This window comes from Necator americanus, chromosome V (assembly GCF_031761385.1).
Source record: "Necator americanus strain Aroian chromosome V, whole genome shotgun sequence".
NCBI lineage: Eukaryota > Metazoa > Nematoda > Chromadorea > Rhabditida > Ancylostomatidae > Necator > Necator americanus.
In genome coordinates, this window is record NC_087375.1 from 19,598,430 (window position 1) to 19,624,165 (window position 25,736).

The 25,736-nt window shown below is 40.6% G+C and overlaps 2 protein-coding genes across 4 annotated transcripts; both read right to left on the minus strand.

The window, feature by feature from the left end:
- Positions 1 to 5,816: 5,816 nt before the first annotated feature.
- Positions 5,817 to 23,983, minus strand: RB195_014459 (uncharacterized protein; the record flags this gene model as incomplete). 3 transcript variants are annotated; one of them, XM_064204739.1, is made up of 14 exons in its annotated part: positions 8,985 to 9,103; positions 13,562 to 13,690; positions 13,752 to 13,801; positions 14,340 to 14,500; positions 14,561 to 14,643; positions 16,525 to 16,661; positions 17,007 to 17,155; positions 18,537 to 18,622; positions 18,678 to 18,795; positions 18,866 to 18,964; positions 20,473 to 20,552; positions 20,681 to 20,778; positions 21,749 to 21,884; positions 23,914 to 23,983. In XM_064204739.1, the coding sequence occupies 14 exons, from the start codon at positions 23,981 to 23,983 to the stop codon at positions 8,985 to 8,987; spliced, it is 1,515 nt and encodes a 504-aa protein (XP_064060622.1). The 3 variants fall into 3 exon arrangements, with proteins under 3 accessions (XP_064060620.1, XP_064060622.1, XP_064060623.1); XM_064204741.1 differs by lacking the exons at positions 8,985 to 9,103; positions 13,562 to 13,690; positions 13,752 to 13,801; positions 14,340 to 14,500; positions 14,561 to 14,643 and adding an exon at positions 15,701 to 15,843; XM_064204740.1 differs by lacking the exons at positions 16,525 to 16,661; positions 17,007 to 17,155; positions 18,537 to 18,622; ... (4 more) ...; positions 21,749 to 21,884; positions 23,914 to 23,983 and adding exons at positions 5,817 to 5,871; positions 5,990 to 6,110; positions 6,391 to 6,447; positions 6,583 to 6,657 and having other exon boundaries at positions 9,023 to 9,103; positions 14,561 to 14,638.
- RB195_014460 (uncharacterized protein) lies at positions 6,405 to 8,889 on the minus strand (the record flags this gene model as incomplete). The annotated part of the gene is made up of 4 exons (XM_064204742.1): positions 6,405 to 6,447; positions 6,583 to 6,634; positions 8,521 to 8,639; positions 8,813 to 8,889. The coding sequence occupies 4 exons, from the start codon at positions 8,887 to 8,889 to the stop codon at positions 6,405 to 6,407; spliced, it is 291 nt and encodes a 96-aa protein (XP_064060621.1).
- Positions 23,984 to 25,736: the final 1,753 nt, after the last annotated feature.

Genomic DNA, 25,736 nt, shown 5'->3' on the forward strand with positions numbered 1-25,736 from the left:
AAAAGCAAAAAAGTGAAAGAAAAACAAAAAAAATGCGGACAATTTCGATCCGGATCACGTCACTTCCCGCATTTTCGCGAATTGCCAATCAGAACGCTCGCAGGACGCTGTGAGCGGCTACAAAGCGCTGCTCCAGCGCGACCGTTCGAGTAACTACACTAGTGCTTCATGTCGGTTTGACCGGACCATACATACACAGCCAGCCAGTGAACCCATAAAGTACAACGCGAAGTAAATAGAAGAAATGTAGAATACGTTTCAGAGTTTAAAAGCATGGAAAACAAATCGGATCAGTTTTGATCTTCTTCGGTATTTTTTCAAAATACAATCTTTTCAAAATCAGGAATAATATTTTCTCTTGTGGGAATTTATTCCGAGAGATTTTTTGTCTCTCGCGACTTTATTTTGCAACAGAAGGTTATTACGGTTGCTGTTTTCTGTTTTCTTAACGTAAATCTTAATCTGTTTAGAAATGAATTTGTGACAGTGATAATAATCAAATCACATCTTAATCTTATATATTAGACTTTTTTACCGCTTTGGTTATTTAGTCTCTCTCCTTTTGCGGTGAGAATACAATAGTCTCATACGTTACGTCGCCAGTGAATGCGACAATGAACCGTCTCCACCGAGCTCTCGTTTTCTTGTTTCTGATGAGTTTTCGTTTTTTTTTTGTATAATAGCGCATAAATGAGATTATATAATCCTAAATCCTTTCCCATTAGTTCTGTTGTTTTGCAGATAGATACCAGGGTTTCGGTTGCAGGGATTAATTTCTGGTCCACTGCTTCGTATACTACGCATAATTAGCGTTCTTAATTACAGTACTAGTCGCAAAATATCAAAGTTCGCTTGAGAAGAAGGCTGATCTTACCTAATTCATAACTAACAGGTAACAATTTTAACTTGAAAAACAAAAAATACATTAAAGAACGGTGCTCACCTTACACAACTACACAAGAAAATTGAGCGGAAATCCAATCGTAAGAGAACAAAATAGAGAAAATCTGGATTAGGAACGGACCACATAAGTAATAGATGAGAAAGAACCTGATAGTTTTTGTTTTCCCAGCCAAACGAAAAACAGTGGAGAAGTATCATGAACAAAAACAAAGGAACTCCGAGGAACTTGTCGTGCTCAATGGAGATCTGCCAGTGCCCACATAAGACCTAATGTAGTCCAGTACAATTCGCTGGACTGTACCCTAACTTGATTACATTTACAGTTTCATTCTATCACTTTTAAAGGCATCACCCCACGAATCTGAGGTGGTACGGATTTCAGGTTGAGTATTTGTACACGAGATAGTTGATTATAGAGAGGGGTGTGATTCCGTCCATTTCTTCCTAATTGCCGTAAAAAACGGCCCGGAAGATGCGCGCTTCAATCGAACTCCTTGTGGGAAATAGTGCGCCGGAACGCTCGAAGCCGTATCTTCCGGGCAGTTTTCTACGACATTTAGGAAGAAATGGACGGAATCACCCTTCTCTCAAAAATCTACGATCCCGTATACGAATACTCCACCGGAAATCCGTACCACTCCAGATTCGTGGGGTGATGCCTTTAAACAGAAATCGAATACAAGCACTTTGCAGGTTGAGTGTACTGGTGATTAGCCTTCCTGTTAATTCTTCCATGCGAATAACGGCGAGATTCTGTGAGATTCAATGCTCTGTATTTTCTGTATGCTATGCGATTACACAGGGTGGATGCCGTTCTCGAGTCTGGGTCGATAAATAATCGTTTCAACAAAGGTTTGGTGGACGTTTTTGGTTGAGGTTCCAGATCCGGATATCAGTTATCATTTATTGCAGTGGTAGAGCCTTCGTTGCTTTGTGTTCTTAGTAATTGTTATGGTTTTGAAAGTTCGCAGACTTTTTTTTATTGTTTTCTCTTTTTTCTTGCATCCTAGTCTTCTACCAGTTGGAATTGCAGCGGTGGGAGGCTGGCGGGTTGCTAATTTCTGTACCATAAAACTATTGAACCGATAGAGTTCACAATAAGGGGTTTTTTTGCACATGCAGACTTCGACGTTCAATTTAAAAAAACAGTAATTGTTATGGTTTTGAAAGTTCGCGTTTTGAAAGTGAAAATATTGAAAGTTTGAAAGTTCGAAAAAAAAAACAAAAGTCTAGCGGGTGCGGGACAAGAGGTACCCGTGAAAACCGGCTGACCACTCCTGTCCTCCCCCTCGCGCACCGCGCCCCCCCGCAAAAAAACGCCCCCCCCCCCCCACCAAAAAAACCCCCCCCCCCCCCCACAAAAAAAAAAAACCCCCCCCCCCCTATCCCCCTAAAAAAAACCCCCCGCGGGCGCGCCGCGCGGGAGCGGTGGATAGTGCGAATTTTGAAGGGGGGGGAGGGAGGGAGTGAAGAACGAATTGCCGAGGCGAATTCTGATGTACGGATATAGTAAACTAAGCGCATATTATTGGGAATAAAGGAGAAGAATAAGTAAAAATTATTTCAAAAAGATGCTCCAGGGAAAAGAATAACACGCATATATTTTCAAACATCTCATAATTTAACACATTTCATGCCCTAAGTTTTCTATATAAACTAGCAGTGCATAAGTATGTGTTTGTCACGATGCCATTCAACGAATTCGTGTTCAACCTTCAACTGCAGCAGCTATAATAACAGCAACTTTATGCGCTTATCACTTTGTACACATTCTTTAAACTCCTTTCTACATTTTACCTTTTCAAAATTTTACATAGATATAATGTTTATGTAGAGCAAGTATTGAAATATGCCAATATTTGACATATTTCAATACTTGCTTGTACGTCTTATACAATATATTATATATTTTATATATAAAACTATTTTTAAAATATTATATAAAACTGTATAAGACGTACAAGCAAGTATTGAAATATGTCAAATATTGGCATATTTCAATACTTGCTCTACATAAACATTATATCTATATAAAATTTTAAAAAGAAAAAAAAAAAAAAAAATTTTTTTTTTTTTTTTTTTATATAACCTTATTTATAACTTTGTATGGCTCTTCAAACTCCTTTCGTTTTATCGCTTCATTTCTATCTATTCTCTGCATAAAATCAATATGACAGGTTAGCTGTATTAGTGGCGAAAAAAGACCTTTTTTTTTTTGAAAAATAATTTTAGGTACAGTGTATGTCTGCGAGGCATTATTCGCGCCTCGTTAATCGTTGGATGCCAGTTTTACCCAGCTAGATAAACAAAAAAAAAATCATTAGAGAAAAAAAGTGAAAAAGATAGCATAACACCGATCAGTGAGACATTTTTTGAAACATATCTCGCATTCCCAGAAATGGATGAGTGTTTTCCACCTAGCAAGTCGAGACAGGATAATTTCATTTTCACTCGCATTTCTAAATGGCATATCACTTATACAAACCTATTTCATTCTTCCTTTCTTTTTTATAAAAGTTACAAGCACTTACTTTATGTAAGACCTTCAAACAACATCTAATACCAGGTACTTTCCTTTCCGTTCGACTTTAAAAGCGCATCATAAGAGCTGAAAGCGCGGCGGAAAGAAAATCGTCGTAAGAGTGGCAGACGCGGCGAAATGGATGAGGAGGGTGGCGTGGGCGGGGCGTCTTGAAGACGTAGCACAAGAGGAGCAACCAGGTTACTGTAGCGATCATGGCGGTATCAAGAGACGCGCGGTGCAATTAACAACGCTCATTAGCCTCCTGGATACGCGGCGGCACATCATACGGGTACCTCTTGACCGTTCCCCAAGTCTAGCCTCTAGAAGTTTTTGCAGAGTGATTTGCAAAATGCACACAAGCAGTCTCTTCTTGCCATTGTTTAGTAGAAACGACTGCAGGGAAATTTGTATGTTGATTGTACTGTATATAGGTGGCTAGACTACTTTGTCCATAGGTGTGCTTATTACATAGCTGAAACAGGGTAAGACGTCGTTCCTCACTTTTCTGGCTAATACCTTGTGTCGATATTCCTACTTCATATATACCTAGTTTAGAAGCCTACTTCGAAAAACATACTCCAAGTTCTTAGTCAATTTTCTTCACAGTTGCAGTAGCGTACATGCAGCCACACCACAATGAATTATCTAATCCAACCATATGGAAGCTTCTGCCATATGGTTGGATTAGATAATTCATTGTAGTGTGTTGTCTCCTTGAACGTTTCTGATTTTGGGAAAGATTATGTGGGAGATATATCATCTGGATTTTGGACTCTTACTACTCTGCCGTTGTTTGTTGTTCAGTTGCGAAATGGAACATGCAAAAACTGCAGGTGCATTTTACCACGAATCTGAGGTGGTGCGGATTTCAGGTGGAGTATCCGTATACGGGGTCTTAGATTATGGAGACGGGGGTAGTTCCGCTCATCTCTCTCTGCATCACTGCAAACAGACGCCTCCAGAATGCTGTTTTGTATCATGCCTTCCATTGCAGCGCGCCACCACTGCATGCGTAGCGTCCCCTTACTGTTTATCGTGGCAGTCCGAATTGATTTTCGCCGAATCGTAAGGCGGAGACGGCGCAAGGGGTGGAGCGTTACAATAGATGGCGTCGTACAAAACAGCATTCTGGGGGTGGCTGTTTGCAGTGGAGGGAGAGATGAGCGGAACTACCTCCGTCTCCATAATCTACGACCCCATATATGGATACTCCACCTGAAATCCGCACCACCTTAGATTCGTGGCATGCTGCCTTTAAATAAAACCGCAAGATTGCAGTATCAAGTAGTATACCGCAACGAATACCACGTCGGAAGTCTCGGAAACAGAACTCAGCACGCACATGGATGCCGTTCACCTCCAATGGTTCCGAATGTGTTTTCCGCCAATGTAGCAGTAACTCTTTCTTGGTGACGGATTTACCAGAGATTTTCTATGTTTCTCTTCATGAGTTGCTAGAATCTGACACGTAATTGAAAATATCACGAGGGAAACGGACAATTCTGCCATAAATCCAGGAATTTGAGACGCTAGGTTAACTTAGAGACATTGATCTGCTCGACGCTTGCCATAACGTTCCCGGGGCAATAACGAGGTGCCCTCACTTTGTGAGGAAAACTTCCGCGTGTGCTGTCTCTATGCTCGAAGACTTATAAGCAAGTTTGTTGGGAGTGGACAGTAATGAATACAGTCAATATGAAAAGTCTTGGTAGCTGAGATGCCATATATGTAACCGACAACGGAGAACAATCTACAGTCAAGAAAGAAGTTCGTTTTCGTACAATATATTTTCTAGACTTTAATGCACTTTTGTCCAGATCTTGCATTGGCAGACAACTGAAAACGCTTCCTCATCCTAAGCGCACAAAGCACTAGCATTGTACTTTCCCTACCTTGGTCCAATTCGGTGATGTGAGAATTCGGATGGAGGTGTTGACGATGATGCCAAAAAGGCAGCAATGAAAGTATAGTTAAAGGATGTGAGTCTTCTTTGATTCGGCTAATTTTTTTTTCGACAAAGGGTCAAGCAGTACGGGCACTTCATTGGTGCTACTGGTTTTCTTTTAATCAGTAAACAACTTCTTTTCTGCGATGAGCTATTTGAGAAACTGCACCATCTAGACAGCAGAATTCCTGCGACACCATGTCCAGAGTTTCGCCAAAATTAGCAAAGCTGTCCTAAAGATATTCCACCCTCTCTAGTAGTTCAACCACCAGCAGTGAAATAAGTATAAGTGTCTTTCACCGCTCTAAGGACGTCAGCACAATGGTGAAGCACTGCAACGATCGTGTCTTGAAGGTATCATTCCCACTGATGAAGGACTTCTTTTAGGGAGAATTGCTGGAGTCAAAGTGAGGAAGTTGCAAGCTCGGAATTTCAAAACGACAATCACAGCTGACCACTTCTATTACAAATCACGTTGTCTTTCAAAGGCAAAGAAGGGCTGAAACAGCAAATTTGAGTCTTGCGCTGTAGGCTAGTTCTCTCCACGTCGAAAGGCCCGAGTATATGACGACTAAGGAAAATGAGGACATAGATTTTTGAAGGAGCAATTAAAATACATCAGTTCGACAATTGCACCAACGGCAACCTTGCACGTGAAGTTGAACGCTGTTGGATGAGGTGGGACTCCATCATCATACAGGCGATTAGCCACCGATGTGCTCTGTGGCGAGAGAGTGCCTGACTGTCTCAAGTTAAAGGCATCGAATCTGAGGTGGTACGGATTTCAGGTAGAGTATTCGTATACAGGATAGTAGATTATGGAGAAAGAGGTGATCTCGTCCATTTCTTCCTAGTTGCCGTAAAAAACGGCCTGGAAGATACGGCTTCGGGCGTTCCGGCAGCCAGCCTTGTGTACGCGTCGCATCTTCCGGGCCGTTTTTTACCACAACTAGGAAGGAATGGACCGAATCGCCCCCTCTCACACAGAATTCACAGAAATAAAGGTGAAATGAACGACTGATGTCGCTAGCCTCAACCACATCCGCAACCACGAGACAAGCCGTGAATCGTATAGCTGAAAGAGTACGTAAAACTCATCTCCTAAAGTACTGTCACGCCCTACGTGGTGACAACTACGCAGGGCATGACAGTGGCTATGATCCAGATTCACATAACAAGCAAGCAGCGGTACTGCCGAAGCAGAGCTGACCTGATATTTTCGCGCTGACATGAAATTTGCTTCCATCCACTCTGATCAAGTCCTTAATTGGGTGGAGTGTAGTATCTAAACAAATAAGCCGATCACACCGCTAAACGTAACAAACACTGAACAAAAAGAGGAAGAGTTCTTTTTCTTTTGGTTTTCATTAGAAACTCGTGGTCTTGACTTTTAAAATTTTCCACTTTTTCCATTAGGTGCTGCCGGCGAGTCTGTTCAAGGCGTTCGGCATTGTGGGTCAAGTTTGCAAATACAGTAATGTTGGACGAGATTCGCAGTTCTTATCATATTTCAATAATTACATCAATTCTCGACTGCGGTATCATCGAAAAACTGTTGTTAGATATTGTTCTAAACTTGCATAACATTAGCTTCCTGGTGTCTTACTATCAGAATACCACCTTCTCTGATTGCAGTGAAGCATAGTTGAATACGAGACATGAATTCAGGCTCCCCTTGCTCTTAAGGCCACTCGATTCTCCCCACCTCGTATGTCATTGGAGGACTTTATTGGGGAGTGGTACTTTGCGCTTCAGCCTACAGTGTGAGTATATTGATGACTATATAGTCAATCTTTATATTGCTGCGCTCAGGTAAGAAGAGCGCATGAAGGTGTTGCCTGCTCTAGTTTCATGTTTGCATCAAGCAAGTCGAGTGCATTGCGACTTGGTTCTGCCGAAGACGCACCTCCATCTGCTTCTGTGTAAAGCGCAAAGTTGTTCGTTCGACGCAAATTCTTATACTCATAGATCAAGAGGACTCAAATCTGGATAACCAAGGTGGAAGTGAAGTTGGCGTTCTTCGGAAGCATTAATGGTACTCATGAGTTGATGGGGTGGAGGAACAGTGTCCGCTCGCGATCAAGATTCATGCTTACTGGGCTGAAGCTATGTGAACTTTGATGAGAATGATGAGAACGTTAATGCTATCAATTTGCTAGCGAACCATCCAAGGTCTGGTTTCCTATCTTTAACAGATGCTCTGTCGCTAATATACATTGTGAAAAATGTTCACTGAGAGGGAAAGCTTGTGGAACAATTTAGCTGTGATTCCGATCTCACTGAAAAACATGCATTTGGAACGTCGACAGGACAATTAAACAAAAGTGGGCTATGAAGCCAGCAAAAACTACATGTACTGCAGCGTATTATTAGTTTACTGCGATGATTTTGGCGGAATTTGAGATCAGGCTGCTGCACTTAATAGTGGTAATCGTGCAATGAGTCATCCATAAATAGATTTTATCAAGACTTGCTAAGTTCGGCGCCGTATGTATTCAATCAGACTTCCGCAAGACGTTCCCGATAGGAATATTGAGGAAAGAAGAGAAAAATTCTACTAAATAGGAAAACAATACACAGTCCATCTGGAACGTGTCTTGTATACCTGTGTGACACACTGCGTCCTTCGTGAAGGCGGACACTGGTCCTTCTCTACCGAGCACGACGAGCTCTTCTGAGTTCTTTTTCTATACTGATGCAAAATGTCTAAGATTTTTTCAATGGGGTATGTCTGCTCCATTATATGTACCCAACGTTTTTGCGTCTATAATCCTAGCAAAGTCCTGAAATCCAGCTAAAAAGAGTCATAATCACGCACAACATGAAAACGTGGGATATGAGCACAATTCCTAAGAATTAAAGTCTTCGAGGGGACCCTTGGAAACATATCCGAGCAACTTGTCGTTCTCGGTGACGTGTCACAAAATCGAAGTAGTAAGGAAGCCTGGTGCAGGACATTAAGTTTGGTTGGAGTTTACGAATCAAAGCGTGGGCACGCACAGCTCTCCCTAATCGTAAAAAAAGGCGTGTTAACTGCCTTAGTTCCTACGAGCTACTTTACTTTTTTATTTTACAAGCTCCGATCCCCTTCACAGCCTATCCGCTGCTCTTAAGTAAATAGTTTGATGAGGAGACCTTCTTGACTCACCACCGCTCTCACGTGGATGCGGCTCGAGCACATGGGTGGCACGTTCCAACTCACCTCGTGTAAACGAGCTCCTTCTCACCCCGTTTTTCAGAACCCAAACTCTACGTTTTCCATCAGGTCTCCACACTACGTCAACTTAATGATACGCGTAACCCTAATACATCACAATGTGTCGTCTCTCAACCCGTTTATTGTTAAACCAGAGGCATATTTCCATATCTGATAACGTGTATATTCCGAAGTCCTTTTAGGCTGAAGACAGGTAGAAAATCTTATTCGATATTGAGATTACTCAGTATTTTTCATGTTTATTTGAAACGCCTCGCTCGAGGGAAACATTGTACGTTTATACGTATATCCCTCATTCATATAAACTAAGATATGCCGTTTCCAATTGGTACAGTCATATTCTATCCCTCATCACTATTTTTTACACTTTAATATATTCTCTTAATCATAATCTCCTAGGCAACGGTTTTGATGAACGGAGTAGACGTTGTACCATTAGCTCGTTCTCTTCGATTCCGCCGTCTCGTCGGGAATCTCCTCAAGAGGTAGTTGTTGGCGACAGCGGATAATTGAGCTGCAAAAGCAAGATGAAGCAAAAAGATTTGCTGTAATTCGGTACAGGGGAGCTAGAACTCGGGGAAAAGAACGCATGCGATGTGCACTACTGAGCTACTTTTGACATACCTGTGAAACGCAAGAGCTGACACCTTCTCTGAAACTTAATGAAATAGCGGTGAATTGCCCTGGAAATTCGTTTAATTCAAGGTAATTTGGGAAAAGAACAAATATGGGTGTTCTCTCTCCCCCTGCGCTTCAAACAAGTGAGACATATTCTCACACCTTTAGAACATGTGATTTGCTTCCTGCAGACCTCTGAGAGCTGGTCGATATTAGAAGAAACCGGGACAAAACTGCTCCAGAGTGCATAAGTTTAACAACAGTTCAGCGGCATTTGATACCTTTTCTTTTTCTGTGCGTTATAAAAGTGTTGTAGAAACTAGTTGGCATATTTTTTCGTAGACGAGAACCGATTCTGCGATTCTGCGTATACAGTCGGCATAAACAGTGTTGTGATGTGTGGTCACAGTGCATTCTCTGTGAAAGTGTGCACTGAGCTCCCCTCACATCATGCGAAGCACTCCCCATACCGCCTTTTTGGTGTTTTTACAGTCTTTTTTATTTTGTAATTAATTACCGCTTGCTGTAATGTAACTTTTCTTGTGACCGGAGTCATAATAAAATCCTGAGTCCATCCTAGAAGCAGTATTACCATGGACAGCTACGCAATAATTGAGGCTGAAGTTGTAGAAATCCAATTCCTGCAGATCGAAACTTCTGAGAAGAGGCCATTTCAATGAGGAAAAACTACTGAAGTACCCAGAGGGGTATTACGACCATGTAGGATGCTAATGGTGCACAATAACAGAAAAATAAGACCCCTACAAGCTAGGATCTCTTTGATGCAACCTGTGCTCTTAGAAAAAATACAAACGGTAAATCTAATGTAAAAGGACTCTTAGGAAGATTATTTTATCTGATTCATACACTACTGTTCGAAAAAAAAAGATGAAAAATTACAAAGAGCAAAGAGAAAGGAGGTACGAAGATTTTCGACACAAATTCCTAGCCAGGGTCAGTACTGATTCAGAGATGAGACCATAACCATGGTAAGGCCTATGTTCAGAGTACATACAGAGTTTGGAAGCAAACTGCTCAAATGAGGTTTGAGCAGAGGAGAAAGACGCTAGAGGTGAGGTTAACGACATAGTATGGTTAAAGGCTGCATAGGTTACCACAAATCCACAAATCTGGGGTGGTACGGATTTCAGGTGGAGTATCCTTATACGTTTCTGGAGACCGGGGTGGTTCCGCTCATCTCCCCCGGAATCACTGCAAGCAGGCGGCCCTTGAATGCTGTTTTGTACGATGTCTTTCATTTCAGCGCGCCACCACTGCATGCGTAGCGTCCCTTACTGCCTATCGGGCAGTCCGAATTGATTTTCGACGAATCGCAGGGCGGGGACGGCGCAAGGGGTGGAGCGTTACAATAGATGGCGTCGTACAAAGCAGCATTCTGGGGGCGGCTGCTTGCAGTGATGCAGGAAGAGATGAGCGGAACTACCCCCGTCTCCATAATCTACGAATCTATATGGATACTCCACCTGAAATCCGCACCATCTCAGATTCGTGGTGTGCTGCCTTTAATGAAGTTTGCAGTTAAAAGAGAATTAGGCAGGAGTTCCCACTGGATGGTGCAATAGATTGAGTCTGAGTGGTGCTGCTTCCTTCCGTCTATCAAGTCACTTTTTTGCATTTCTTTTCTCAACATGTTTCCTGTTTGTTGGAGCCGGATATCCGAGCATGGACGATACACCACGCCTTACGACATGCAGCCAAATGAGTATTTGGTTCAACAGTGTGCTCAGATTGTGGCCGTGAGACCTCATGAATTGATCCTTTTCACTTCGCAAAGGAAACCATGAAGAAAAAATAGCAGGAATAATCATGTGTATGCCACCTTATTTCCGAAGGAGAAATGAAAAGAGTTGGAGAGAAGACACGAAATGTGGACGAACAAGAACTAGAGGAGAATGGTACGAGGAAACGAGTGCAGAGGAGCGAATCACGCTATCCACTAGGCTACCATTCCTGCTTATTGCTTAGCCCAGTTTAGTTCCAAGAAATTGCATTCAATTCAATTTGAATGAACACAAATTCTGACAAATTTGATTGATTGTGGTTTCGTTTCCGTATCACATAGTGACCAGAAAGAATTCCAGAAAGTAAGTGAGATCTGACTAAGCTTGGAATGTCATAGATGGAAAATCGATAGATGAATAAAAATGGGATTTTTGGTCAAAATGACTACCACCGCATTCATAACACTTGTTGGATCACACCGTGATAAGGCAGTTTTTTCAAGTTCGCTGGAGTATTTTCGATCAAGAACAAGTGAGGAAGTTGTTAAGCTAAGTCGAACGTCCACCAGAAAAAAAAGTGTGGAGAATTTATTCGAGATAAAAAAACCTTATGTATTTAATATACGTATGATCAAGAATGATTGGATAGAGACAGCTTTATTCATGGATCTACACAATACCAAAACCTCAGCAAGCTTGTAATGAACTAAGGAAGGATGTGGATGAACTCGGTAAGACAATACCTCTGACAAAGTGATCAAATTGATACGTAAGCAACATATGCGGGCGATCCGCAGGATCTCACTAAAAAACAAATATCCAAACATTCTCTTTCTGCCGCCAATGTGGCCAAGCAATAGATTAACCTACGTATTTCCTGCTAATGAAATCCTTAGATCAATCTTAGAAATTTCCAGAATTAAGCTGCCTCCATTAAAGCGTTCTAATAATAGACGGCTTCCTACCTTCCATTGATTGCCTTTTATTTTCTAACCTGAGCAAGAGGTCGGTTTGCCTGTCTTTCAAGCTGGCTAGAAATGGGATGGGATCATGAGACTGACCACGGGATTTTCACAAAGTTACATTTCTTGTTCTCCAAGTTTGAGGTGAATGTCTCTTTATTTGCTGTATCGTACACTTTGTAGATTCAGTAGTAACTCACATTCGCAACGCTCCGGAGCTCTCAGCTCCATGTGGAGGTGGTTAGTCGTTGAAGGCTAGCGAAATTGGCATGGATTGACATTGTCACATAATCGTGATCACGAAGTGGATTCAACTTCTAACAGCTGCCTTTCTCATTACGATCTTGTCGTGCTGTGACATCATGGAGTAGGAAATTGGTCTACACCACATAGAAATCACATTAGTAGGATTTATTCTGTATGTACTCCACATGAAGACCCTTTTCGAAGTGCTTTACAAGACAGCTTGTGGCTTTTTCTTTTCTAATTCGAAAATGTGCATACAAATAAAAAGTGTTGGCGAAGTGTTATGTAGCTTATGATAAATAGTGGTAACAGGGATCATTCAATAGCGAATTGCTCGCTCCGTAAGATTTCTGTGTTTTGATCCCTCAGTTTCACTGATTCTTGTTCTTTCCAGATTATCGAGATTGAGTTCTATGTGGACAAAACGGAACACTTTTGGAGCAAGATGTTTTTTTTTCATTTAGAACATTTAAAACGATAACGTCGCTGAAGCTGAGATTGGTGTTGTGTATGGAGGAGGAGTAATACTTGATAACACTTCACAGCGTTTGTCACGCGCTCCAGATATGGGAATTTCAACCTCAAAGACGAACACACCGGTCTACCAATTGCCGTAGGTACAAAAAATATTTTTTTCAATTTTTTTTGGAATGCAGGATGTAGCACTGCAAATCAGTCAATAGTGTATTGTGCATTAATGTCCATTCTATTGTTTCCAATGCCTTCAATCGGTTGCGCAATATTATGTCTCGATGCCTTGTGTCGTTTCCCACTTTTTTTTTCGTTTTCGTTCCTTTTTGTTTTTCTTCAAACTTTTCACGGCTCACAGTGCGTCCTTCATATATATCCATATAATGCTATTTCTGAGTTTGAAAAGAAAAGGCCAAAATTGAAGCTTAAGTTTTTAGTCAATCAGTTATTTCAACGCAAGACGTTATGTATTTTGATCGACTAGTAGTCTGCGACTAATCAACTTAACTTGCGGGTAACGCTGTTATCTCATGTTTTCCCTCCGGATGGGTGGGGCGATAGTGAGGATAACATTTTTATCCTATCTAGAGCAAAAGTACGTCATGCTAAATAGTTACGGACTTATTCTATGTTCGTTTGCAACAAAAACTGCAGCTGCAGAACTTCTAAAGTAACTTATTTACTGTTGAGTTGCTATTTTGCACCAATTTGAGAAGCATTAATTCTGTCTCAGTGTTGACGCGAAGGGCTGGTTTTCTGAAAATGACGTCTTCCTGTGAACGAATTCCTCGATTTTTAGCAGTTTTTGGCTTTTCACCAAGGTTATTTGCAAAGCGCATACGTGCAAAACTCCGTCTGCTACTGAGCAGCAAACATGATTTCCTCTTACGCCACCTTCAAAAAAAGGCAGTCCCTGTTTCTAACCGAACCAACCTTGATTGATTTGTTCGTACTCGATAGCTTTTTGTTGTGCTGTTGCAAATTTCTCAACAATCATAGAGATCGGGAAAGCAAGCACGATGATACCGCATATGGACGTCGCGGTGGCCACCAGTTTACCAACTGAATTTTTTGTTGCGTTACTCATTTCGATCATTTCAGACTTAGTATTGGTAGAACTCACATGCAGTGACTGGCTTCGCATCTCCATAGCCAACCGTTGCCATTGTGACACTGAAAAAAGTATTATAAAGAGTATGTAGGGGTTTGGATGTGCATCTTTTATACACAAACTATAATAGCAATGTTGGGATGTCTCAACACTATTTTCTGAAGATTCCATGAAGTGAAAGTTCTTTGATTATTCAATTGAATGAAAGAAAACTGGTAGTTTTTTTCAAAATGCTTTGGACATTAACAAACTGCTTGCTTTCGATTTATCAGTGTAAGTTTTAGGCATTAATACTTGGTTTCTTAGTTTTCAATAACGAATTGAGTTCTCCTACAAGCTTATGTTCCTTTATCTTCAAATGATGCACTCCGGTGTTCTGTTCTCGGATTCGGGATTTCGCTTCGAAGCTTTTCCACGACTTCTACTTCATGCATTTCTATTAACACCTATCCAAGAGGTCCCATTCGTCATTATGGCATGAATTAGAGGGGACACTGTCTTCCAAGCATTAATCGCCGCTCACTGACTCTACATCAGTAGGAAAAAAGCAGAAAATCACTTATTCAGACGATTATTCTACACAAGTGCAGTAACACTTACACACACCACCAGCATGCAGCTGGTATGGAGTAGAAATCGGAATGAGGTTCGTCCTTTTCTAAGTAGTACATGATTGTAGAGAAGAATATGATACCCGTGAGTAAGAACATGCTCAGCATGCTTAATTCTGTTATTGACGATTTGAGCGTCTGTCCGAACGTCTGCAGAATTAAGAACTTTATTATATACATGAATAAGAGTCCAATAGATGTGAAGTTCACCTGTAGACTACTGCTGTACCGTGCTAATTTGAAGACACGTGCCATTCTAAGAACACGAAGCACTCGAACAACCAACATCGCTCCTGGAACATAAGTAGTTTTTTAATTAGTGAGCAAAAGATTTCCCACATATGTATTGCGTGCAGAGACGACGTGTATGAACGTTTTGAGACGCAGAATTTAATCAGACAGATAGAACAGAACGAAATTACAGTTACCGATCCATGTTTGTGCTCTTCTCGCAAGTTCTTCGCCTGGAAACACTATTGAAGTGTAAGAACACCACATATCACAACGAATGGCGAAAATAGTGGAGGTTCGTTGAGGAACGTAGGAAGTGCAAAGGTTGACTCGTAGATACTGGGTCGACAGTTTTCTGACTTGATCACAGTGAAGAAAAGGTGGAACACATCTGTGCAGGAATGGGTCTCTAGGCTTGACACTGCTACCACGTACGGTGGCATCATTGTAATCAGCGCAAGGTCTAACAACCCTTTACAGCGCATCATGGATGGAATATCTATGGTAGGCCACTGCAAGTGAAAGCCAGAAAGCTGAATCAAGTTTCAGCTTCTCGAAAAGTGCAACAACACCATTGCTTTGGTTGATGAGCTCATTTCAATTGTAAGTTCTGTACGAGACGTACTTTCCAAGAATTCCAGTAAATGACAGTGTCCGAAATTATTCCGCCTGGAATGCACCACCACGTTCACTTCAATTCAGAATCGTTTGAGGTTCACGAACACTTAACTAGCCTGCACAATTACTTGCGGCAGGTGGCCGATGTGACAGGTCAGTGTTTTTATCTAGGGCGCAGTCCGGTCGATCATGCCGCAGCTACATCGCAACCTCTTACCAACTGCGCTACACCACTCCAAGAATGCCTTTAAGAACGCAAAATACTGGGTATCGAAAGATCCATAAACACTGCAAGCTTATGTTGACGCAAAAGTGGTGAGATTACCCGATAATGCAACCCTAGACCCGCCGAGCAAAGAAATCCATTTTACGCAGTTCCAATGTTACGGATGTAATGAGTTACATCGTTGGGTAAACTGACGACCTGTGTTTCTCAAATTTGTTACTCCTGAATTTCTATGAAGTGTTTCGAGATGTTGTTCTGATAACTACGAACCTTATCTATTGTTGGAGAGAAACAACAACTTGTTTGAAATCAACACGAAATGGAAAATGTTGAAATTTCTCTGCGATGAAAAAGGGTGCCGGGTGTTGGCCACGAGCATGGGCGCGATCACGCTCTTCGCGATCGTTCCCCGATCGTCCTGAAAAGCAGCGTGGGAAACGCCCTTGGTGACAGTTTTTCCCCACCCTGTTGACGTTAGAACGTGCCTCTCTATATACGCACTGCATCCGCAACCGTGGAAAAGAAAATCGATGGGTTTCTGTCACTAGCCTTTACAGCTACCACCAATGAATAGGATGTTTGGGAAAGCGGCGCTTGGACGTGTCGGCGCATTGTGAAAAAGGAAAAAAAAAGAGTCACTAAAGTTCTATCAGCAGCTTATTTACTGGTTTTACTTGAATGCTGAGGATACCTCATTGATTCTCTACCGCTCGCTCGTGGACGCCCCGAATACACCGAGACGGTGCGTTGCAAAGTACCTCGCAGGAACTAGGGCCATTTCCCACGCCGTTTTTCAGGATGACTAGGGGTAATTGAGCGTAATCTACACCCCGAACCTTATCCTTTCCCGTAGAGATTCCAACATTGTCAATTTTGTGATATGCCTTGAATTCCCCTGACTTCTGGGATAATAAAACTTTTTACAGCAATTCAATCGATCTCTTTCACCAATTGAACTGAGGAAGGTACTGAACTGAAAGTGCTATGTCAAGCAGTCAGAAGTGAAGTATTCAACGTTTTAAGGACAACGAGGAAAGAAGTGTTTTATTCGTTGCTGTATGTTCTACATTCAACTGACTATGATTATTTTATAGCTAACCTGTGAACTCTTTGAAGTGAGAGTGAATACCAACTAAAGGTAGGCACAACTCCAAGTAAAACGGAAGTATCGTCAACATGTCGATTATATTCAACGTTTTCCTGACAAATTCTCCTCGTTTGGGATAGATTAGCAATCTGGAAGAGTCAACATTTTATTCTAAAATTCGCTGAAACACTATTGGTTTACGGTTGATAAACTCATAATCACTACAGTCAGTTCACGAAAGTTTTAGTTTTTCTTTGTTCATAGCACTTCAAAAAAAAGGAACAAGCATTCAGTGTAGAGTAACCTAACAGTGCTGCTTGTTGCTTGATAAATACACATAAAAACAATGCGATTGATAAATACACATAAAAATAATGGATTGGAGTAAATACATAGATGTTTCCACGACAGTTCACTGTTGCACTTCACTTTTTTTCTTTGTTGTTTTCGAAAACAATATCTTTAACTGCAGGAAGCGACGTCCAAAACCACACCTGATGAAGTATTCGAAGGTGAACCACCCTATACACACGTATTCCACAACAACCAATGCGAACGTAGGATTGTCAGTTGGTCGATAGACGAAGTTGGGGAACTCTTCATTTTTCGCGACTGACGAAGGAAACTTCTTCAATTTCTCGAGCTGGAAGAAATCACTATAAAGAGTAAGCGTCTAAGCGCTCGTATGCACAAACACCCTTGCTTCCTCTTAATTTATGGTGCCTCCTCGATAACTCGAAGATCAATATGTCTGTCAACACAGTTTGTATGATCAAAGGTTCTTGAGGAACAGCGAAAACCTGAGAAATTTCTGCTTTCGCTCAAAATCAACGTACCTATTATATATTTGAAGGGGTGCTGTGTTGGAAAAGTGCCATATTTTCGTGCTACTATGGGACTTCGCCATAGAATACACTATCATGTCCTATTGAAAATGAGTACTTTTTGCATCAATATGGACAGCTTTGAGTCAAAACTAGACAGTGTGTTCTAAATCAATCTTGGTAGCTCTCAAATTAAACTGCACGTTTCTGAAATTTTCCCAGAATATACTTGAAATTACACATATGTGCGTGTGTTCGTGGACTATTCGTTCGATATTATCGATCACGTTCCATCTCAAGCGCCCTCCCTTTTCTACGAGATTCTCATGTTTGACTTCGCATCCTGGCAACGCTGACAATTTAAACAAACGACATTGGCTCGACAAAAAAATCCTCGTCAAGGTTGTACTTATTTGGAAACATCTGGAAACACAGTTCTCGAGGCCCCTCAACTACTGAATATTAATGAAAACACGATGTAAACGTCATTCGCACATCAACCGACGGCCATCGTCAAAAGTTATTTTGGATATCAAAAATAATTAACGTAAGCTAAATCCATCATTGAAAAACGAATCCATAATATCGTGAACTATGATGTGCGCTGAAGCGGAGCTGTGAAGAAGAAACAGGAACAGTGGCTCCATGCCTCCAATACTCAATTCCATGGTAAATCAGACGATTACTTATAAGAAGTATGATTACGAGTTCGGCTACTTCCGTAGGGTTACTGCAATTACTGTGGTACAAAAGTACGCTGTCCACATGAATGAGTCTTAGAATGAGGAGAAATACATCTTTATCAGTGTTCACAGAAGGGAACGTGTGCTAACGTTTTCAGGACGGCAAGTAGAAGTTGCATATCTGATTTCAGCAATGAACGACCAGTATTTTTCCTGCGAACATAGTCAACGGTGAGACCCGTATGTTTCTTAGTTGTTCACGTCTGTAGTTCGGGTTTGGAAAGTTCACAGCAGTGTTATTAAACGAAAAAGAAGTAGATGGCAGACGTGATCGTGGACAACTAAACAAACAACGAAATGAGATGCGAACTATCTTAAAATGTACCTTGCATCAGTTGAACTTTCTGTCGCCTTCCTTATACCCAGAAAAAAATACTAGGAATTGTTCGACAGCATAAGATATGCCTTCTTTTTTTTAAAGAAAATCGAGACCAGGTCATCACCCGCACGAACTAACCTCGCTAGTTTTTGCATGCATGGAATGGTAAGCCGATGCATTGCTCGGATCTTCTTGAAGTTCCGGCATCGAGCCGAGTATCAAACCTGAAATTTACCACATTTAAATCACACGTGCGTATCGTAAGACTCTGTGTGCGACCGAATACGCTGGCGAATACAAAGAGCACTGATAATATGGCAAATATCGCCGCCGACGTGGAAGATTGAGGGTCTTCGAGGAAACGCCATGTGGAGAGACGAAAAGAGTACAAGTAAGCCTGAATGTTGAAAATTCCTTTTTAACGATAAATCTGGTTTAACGACGTATGTGAGAGAATCCGAACTCACCCCATCGAAATCCGTTTCGCAGTCGTCGAAAGTGGACGAATGTTGTAGGTGAGACCTAGCCAGCGATAGATCTCTGGGGAAAGCACAACAGGTAGACAGCTTAAAAGAATACTCGAGAAGAAGAAAGACCAGATCATGTGGTGATCCAAAACTGTGAAGTTTATAGAGAAGGTGTTTTCCAAAATGCCATTCTATTTTGTAATAATATTTGTTAACCGTAGCCGTAATAATAATAACCGTAATAATATTTGCGAAAACCCGCCTGACAGTTAAAGCTCCGGTTTGTTTTTCTCGTTTCTGTTAAGAGTTTATTAGAAGAAAATGTGGCACTAAGAACAACGTTTTCTTCTATTCTTTTCCTCTCTTTATTTGCTCCTTACACACTCCCAAGTCATCTGAGTTAACGTGATTCGAAGTGAAAAACAGCAGTTTCTTAGCTTTCTCTTACCTCGATTTTCTCGACAAAAAACCCAAGACTTCGAGTTTACGAGGTCTTGTAATGACTAAAAGATTGGAAATTATTTAAAAAAAAAACATGAGCCTCACAGTAGACGCTCAGGAGTTTATACAAAGTCAGAACGCTACAATACGTGCATTCAAACGTCTGTTTTATCATCCACCCACTGAGCTCTTCTGAGTAGATTTTCAACCATGTAAAAGCCGTGATCACTTCACACATCCTAAAGGTCACGGGATTAGGATAGTATGACTGGCTGTGGTGTCTCGAAGTCTCAGTAAGCTGGGACCACTGAGTTATTCGACCTTGGCTGCAGATATATATATATATATATATATATATATATATATATTCTGGAAACTCTTTAAGGAATTCGCGTCATATCGTATTTGTTGAAGCGATACACAAGCAGTAACTTTTTTGCAACGATTCTTCTTTATGGGACGAGTGAAAAGATGCGTTGTTCTTTAATTGCATTACGACGAGGTCAACCATTTATATTATCTAGGGTGTACTTTTCCAATGCAGAAATCAGGCGCTCGGTCCTCAACTGGTGTTACCTTCTTTTTAAGCATCTCTGAGTGCATATGAAGAAACTCTGAATGCGCTGAGAAAAGCTTTGAGCAGGAGTTTGCCGGGTTATGTTCTTTTGTATATCATTTGCGATAATTATTTCTGAAACCTTTCTGGTTGTTTTCGTTTACTCAAGCGCAAGATCCAGAGCTCAAGGTCTGGTCACTAACGATTTCAACAGTGCTTGCTGCGGACCCTTTTTGAGCTTATTTATTTGTTTATTTCTGAGTCACATCTCTCTAAAATGCTTCTGGTAACACCTCTCACCGTTGACGTTGCTCTCATCCCGGATATTTCATAAAGACGGACTGGTTTGAGATTACGTAGGTGGTTTTTGGACATGAAAGCTGCGTGATTTGCGTGCCGCGTGATTGGATTTGTCAAGAACAATTGAATGGAACGCGGCCTTCTTAGAGCACTCAGAGATAAGCCCCGACGAGCCGAAGACGGAAATTGCTGTCGTGAGACAAGAAAAGAGCAAGACTTCTTAAGTTGTACCAGATAAATAGGCATGATGATGCCATTTTCCGTCCCACATCATTTTGGAGATTTGTTGATGCAGATTCTAAGAACATACGTGGTCGTGGCTTATCCGCCAGTACGCCAGTTCCTCCTTGAATTTCTCAATGCACATGTTTTGAGGTTTGTGAAGGCTGCCTGAACAGATAGCTTCTGCATTATGCAAGAGAAGTGGTTACTATACAGAAGATTAGGTAACATTACTTGAAATGAAATAAGTCCTGGAATAATTCTTTCCATGCGAAATAAACCGCTTGTGATCATACCTGTTGCGAAAAAATCCATAATGTGATCAGCTATCCTTGAGTTTCTTTCGAGGTAATATTCTCCAGTAATTGGGTCACATCCGTCCACTAAAGTCAGCCTGCAAACTTCTGATTGCAACTATGCAACTGGCACATTCCATCTGTACATCTTCTTATCATACATAAGCCTACCTGAGATGAAATTGAAAGAAGTTTTGCTGGAAGTAATATTAGATCAAACTTGGCTCCATAAACCGTTTATTTCATTGCAGAACTTTTTTTTTTCCAGGAAGACCCCTTAAGTATCTACGAACACATTATCACTTATGTACAATTCCTATGCTTCAACACTCTTATTTTTTGTTTATTTTTTAAAACAAAATTTTAACTTGAAATTCGGTAGAACAAGCAGATAGTTTACTTTGTTTTGTATTTATGAAAGATGATTCGGGCGATTCCAAAGAAGTGGGAGTCGGTTTCGGGGGCTAATACGGAAAAAGGTAATGATAGAAAGTGATAAGGAAATGCGGAGATCGTACTGTCGGCGCTAAAATTCAGGAATTTAGAGAAATTAGGGCCTTTTGAGAAAATAAGAACCCAAACAAAGCAATGAATATTCAATGAGGCATTACTAGAAAATTGAATGTTGCTTGGAACAAAAGCATAAAGGAAAAAGTCTTAGCAGATGCATCGCTCATCTGAACGACAAAATTATTATAGATCAGAATCGTAAAGTGCAAGGGGAAGAAACAAGCATAGAAAAGAAGCTCTCGAAGATCAGGCAAGAGAAACACTGGAATTTGCAGCTTAACTGCTGCAAAAATATTGCATATGTGCCACACTGGACAACACTTTCTAAAATGTAATTTCTACAAATACGAAACGATGGAAATGGAAGTGGAGTCTTACAGATGTAGTTCTCGGGCAGAATCACTTCTTTTTTAGCTCGCTTCGAAATCTTACTATTCCGCGATTAAATGGGGAGTGCTACGTGACGTTCAGTTTTCTGTTCAACAAAAAGAGGAAACAAGAGAGAGCAAATGGAAAACTTATAGGTAAAAGCTAGAAAAAACAGGCTGTTTGGCAGACCTTTGTTCATGTGTTGACTCAACGATGTCATGCATCAGTGTCCTTTCTTCCGTATGCAGGTCTTTACGTATGCAGTAAGATTTCCCGCCAATATTCAGACGAATAAAAGAGTCACTGTCATCTGCTGTGGTGATATCTAAAACATTTTCGTTGGAAAAAAATCAGAGAATATTGATTAGGAGCACAAATTTACTTTTGGATCTCTTTAGTACTTTGTTATGAAAAACCATCATGTTCATGAGGAATTAAAAACATTGAATATTATTTGAAATTGAATATTATTTTCTGCTTTCTGTCCTTTTCTTGACTATTTTCATTGTCTATTTTCTATCCTCTTGTCTTTGAGCTCTATTGTTTTATTCGCAACGAACGCTGAGGATGAGAATCTACTACACTGCCACTTCGCCCTAGAGCCTACCACTAATGTACGACGATATACGACTCCAATACATATGCAATAATAAATAATCACACTTAAGCGAAGAGAAATATGCACGGACAAACCACGGAGTACAACATCAACTATTTTATACAATATAAAGTCAGCGCAAAATTGTTCGTCCGAGTGAACGTGACGCTCTGCCGCAACGCACAGCCATAGCCTGCGCGCCAAAAACACTCTCTCAAGGCTTCAGAGATGTACTTTGGGCAGAAAATTGAACTTCACAGAAAGTCATCGTAGAATTTCAGTCTTAGCTTTTAGAGACGTGAAGATGGTCATTACAAATAGATGAGCAACAGATAAGGTTCAGTTTATTAAAGAGGTATGATCTCTATGTAGTCACAGTTTGATCCTGATTAAATGTTTCCGCTTTTTCCAACTAATCAATGACGTATGTGGTGCAATAGTCAGTCACGACTATTAACACCCTTCATTGCAGTCCACGTTAACCAAAACATCGTTCCCCAACACTATTTATTCGAGGAAATTCTTCTCACCTATGGAAGGAAGCGAACTCAGCTCGGCATATAAAGAAAATACACCTGATGTGACCTGATGAGGAGGAAGAGTCTCAGTAATGCTGAATTGATCATTAGAACTCTAAAGAAGTTGCCATGTTAGCATTTCAATTTCTGCGGGCAATGAATTACTTTTAGGAGATTTTTTAATGGCTGTTTCAGAGGCTGTAACCTAAAGGTGAGAAGTACATGCTAACTGCACATATCATATTTCTCGGGTTTCGTCGTCGATTTTGGAGAAGAACTTTTTGGTGCTCCTAAAAAGAAATATTGACATTCTTCGGGTCCTTCAATCAAGTGCATAAAGTGTGGGGGCACATGATAAAGTGTTTAACAATCCGTACGGATGAGCCTACGCGCTCGACTTCGCCTCAGAATCGTTTCAGGTTTGTGAACCCAACGGAGCTTACAATTACTTGCGCGTATCAACTTATCGACTGGTACAAAATTTTCGAATCAGAGATGAAAGGTTGCTCTTCGACTGCGCTGAATCCGCCCATGATAACAAAATAAATCATGAGTGCCGAATACGTCCAAAATAGCTGGTTATCGTAGAAACGAATCAGAAAACTAAAACAAACAGGAGTCTATGCTATTTCTTATTTGAAGGAGTTTGCGCAAAGAAACTTTTTCGGATCTTAGTTTAGTATCAAATAAATTGGACTGAAGTGGCTAGAAAGCCATTTAAATGAACAAATCCCTTAGGATTTTCTTGGAAACTGTTCATTTGAACACTAGCTTACCATAATTGCTTGATGATGTCAAGCGAGTAGCTGGACTCGAAATGGTTCATGCATACATTATTCTATATTCAAAAAACTAGAACATGGTATTAAAAAGATGTTTCTACTTTTTTACTGTTGTCCTTTTTTTCTTTCGTTTTTCTTTTATTTCGGCCCTTTTTCGCTCTGCGGATTTTCCATGAAAAAAGACAGAGATTAACAATACAAAGAGATCAAACGCTTGGCTAACGATGTAGAGAGGAAAGGTTAAGTTGAACAGAAATCTCTTCTTTTGATGATGATTGAAATTTCGGAGAAAAAACGGTACATTTTCGATTTTGTCGTACCTTCGCACAGAGGAAAATATTGGAAATGCTAAATGTGGAAACCACTGGACTGGAAAAAGACTTATCCTAAGCCAAATACGAATAAAATATGTGGAAGGTCACGAGCAAAAATCTGAAGATAAGCGGAAGGACGTACCATCTCTGTCTGTCCTTTCATAGCGTTGTTGTCGTTCTCGCATCGACCGCGCTTGTCTGGCGGATGCCATTTTTGTTAAAGCATCTGATGTTGGATGTTTCTGAATGAAGACTCAAATAGAAAAAAAATAGAGATCAAGATAGAGAAAAAATAGAGAAAATAGAGATTGATAGCAAATATGTATCTTTGCGACGACTTTTTTGTTCGATACTTCTCCAGAAGTGCACCAGTCCTCATTTATGCTATGGCGAAAAAACGTGCGTTTCGAGCCCTATCTAGCCTTCGATTCATCACCGCCTCCTAACAGTTTGCTCATTAACACGTGAATGCTGCCAAATAACGGCGCGCATTCTACCGCTGCACATTTATTTTCGAGAGATTTGTTCTCGCATCGTGGCCGGCTGCCATCGAAGCTTTGACATATTGGGATTCTACTGAAATGAGGCAAAAGAAAAATGAAGACTTATTGGGACAACTTCAAATTTTCCAATAAATGTGCAAGAAAACAAGTACTGGATTTAATACTTAGAGGACCTGTTAGGACGAAAACCCGTAGTTGGATTTGGAATGGAAACCTACGTAAAACGATCCTAATGTTATTTTAAGTTGTAAAATGGAGTGCAGCGCTAATCCCTATCCTACAAATGAAGCTTAAAGCTATTACAAATCGTTTTCTTGCTTGAATCATCTCGCAGATGGAGAGTTTTTATGTAATCGTTTATATAATAGTCAGTGCTTAACGTTTATTGGTGCAATGTTGTAAGTAAAAAGATTGAACATTACACCGAGAAAAACTTTACCTTAATTAATTAATTTAACTTAATTTTTATAATGAATTTTTGAAAAGGATTGTAGTTCGGAAGGGGGAAAAACCGAGTTATTTACGGAAAAACTGATGAAATACATACATGGTCCAAGTTTAATTCAATTTACCTCAACTTAATTTAGAAGCTGAAAGAGCGACATACTGAAAACCTTTATACTGCTGAAGTAGGGTTTTCTTTTGTGATGGTGGAACAGAACTTCTATGCGGCTACTTACAGACATGAAATCCTGCCCTCCAACTTTTCCAATTCTTCATCTCAGATTTCCACCACAAAAGAAAGTCCTACTTCAGCAGTATAAAGGTTTTCACTATGTCACTCTTTCAGCTTCTAAATTTTTCTTCATTCTGAGAGCAAAGGGATTTTTTCTCCCAAAATTCCTAAGATTCAACTTTTCACTTATTTTGCGAATTATCTTGCGACTCCAAACTACGTCGGATTATGGATTATGGAGACATATGTTCCCATATAATGAATCTAAACATGAACTAGTGGGATTAAGCAGATAACATCATACACTTTTGATATCTCTCCCACTTCGTCTATATTTCCAGCATCAAACACTACCACGAATTTACGCAAACAAATCACAAGAATTTGCCAAGGAAGCTTTGAAAGTTCAAGAGAGACGAAGCATGGAGCTGAGCATAGGGATGGGAGTTACCGATAATTGAGATGCAGTGTAACTACCGTCCATTATGATCACACAAACCTACAGACAAGTGAGAGTAAGAGGATTTTCGCTAGTTTGTTTTCATTGCTGCCAGGTCAAATCAGAAAATTTATTGAAATTTGCAAGCAGAGCCGACTTTTTGTAATCCAAAGCTCCCGCGTAGGATAAGCAGGCTCAATGTGGACTGTGTGAGCGAGGTAAGCGATGCGTTGAGGACGGGAAGGATATACTGAGACGAGCAATATGACACGCTTTCTCACGAAGGGGATGGAATACGAAGTAAGGGGTCGCATCGTTCTGCGTTTGCTCCATCTTATTTAGTCGTG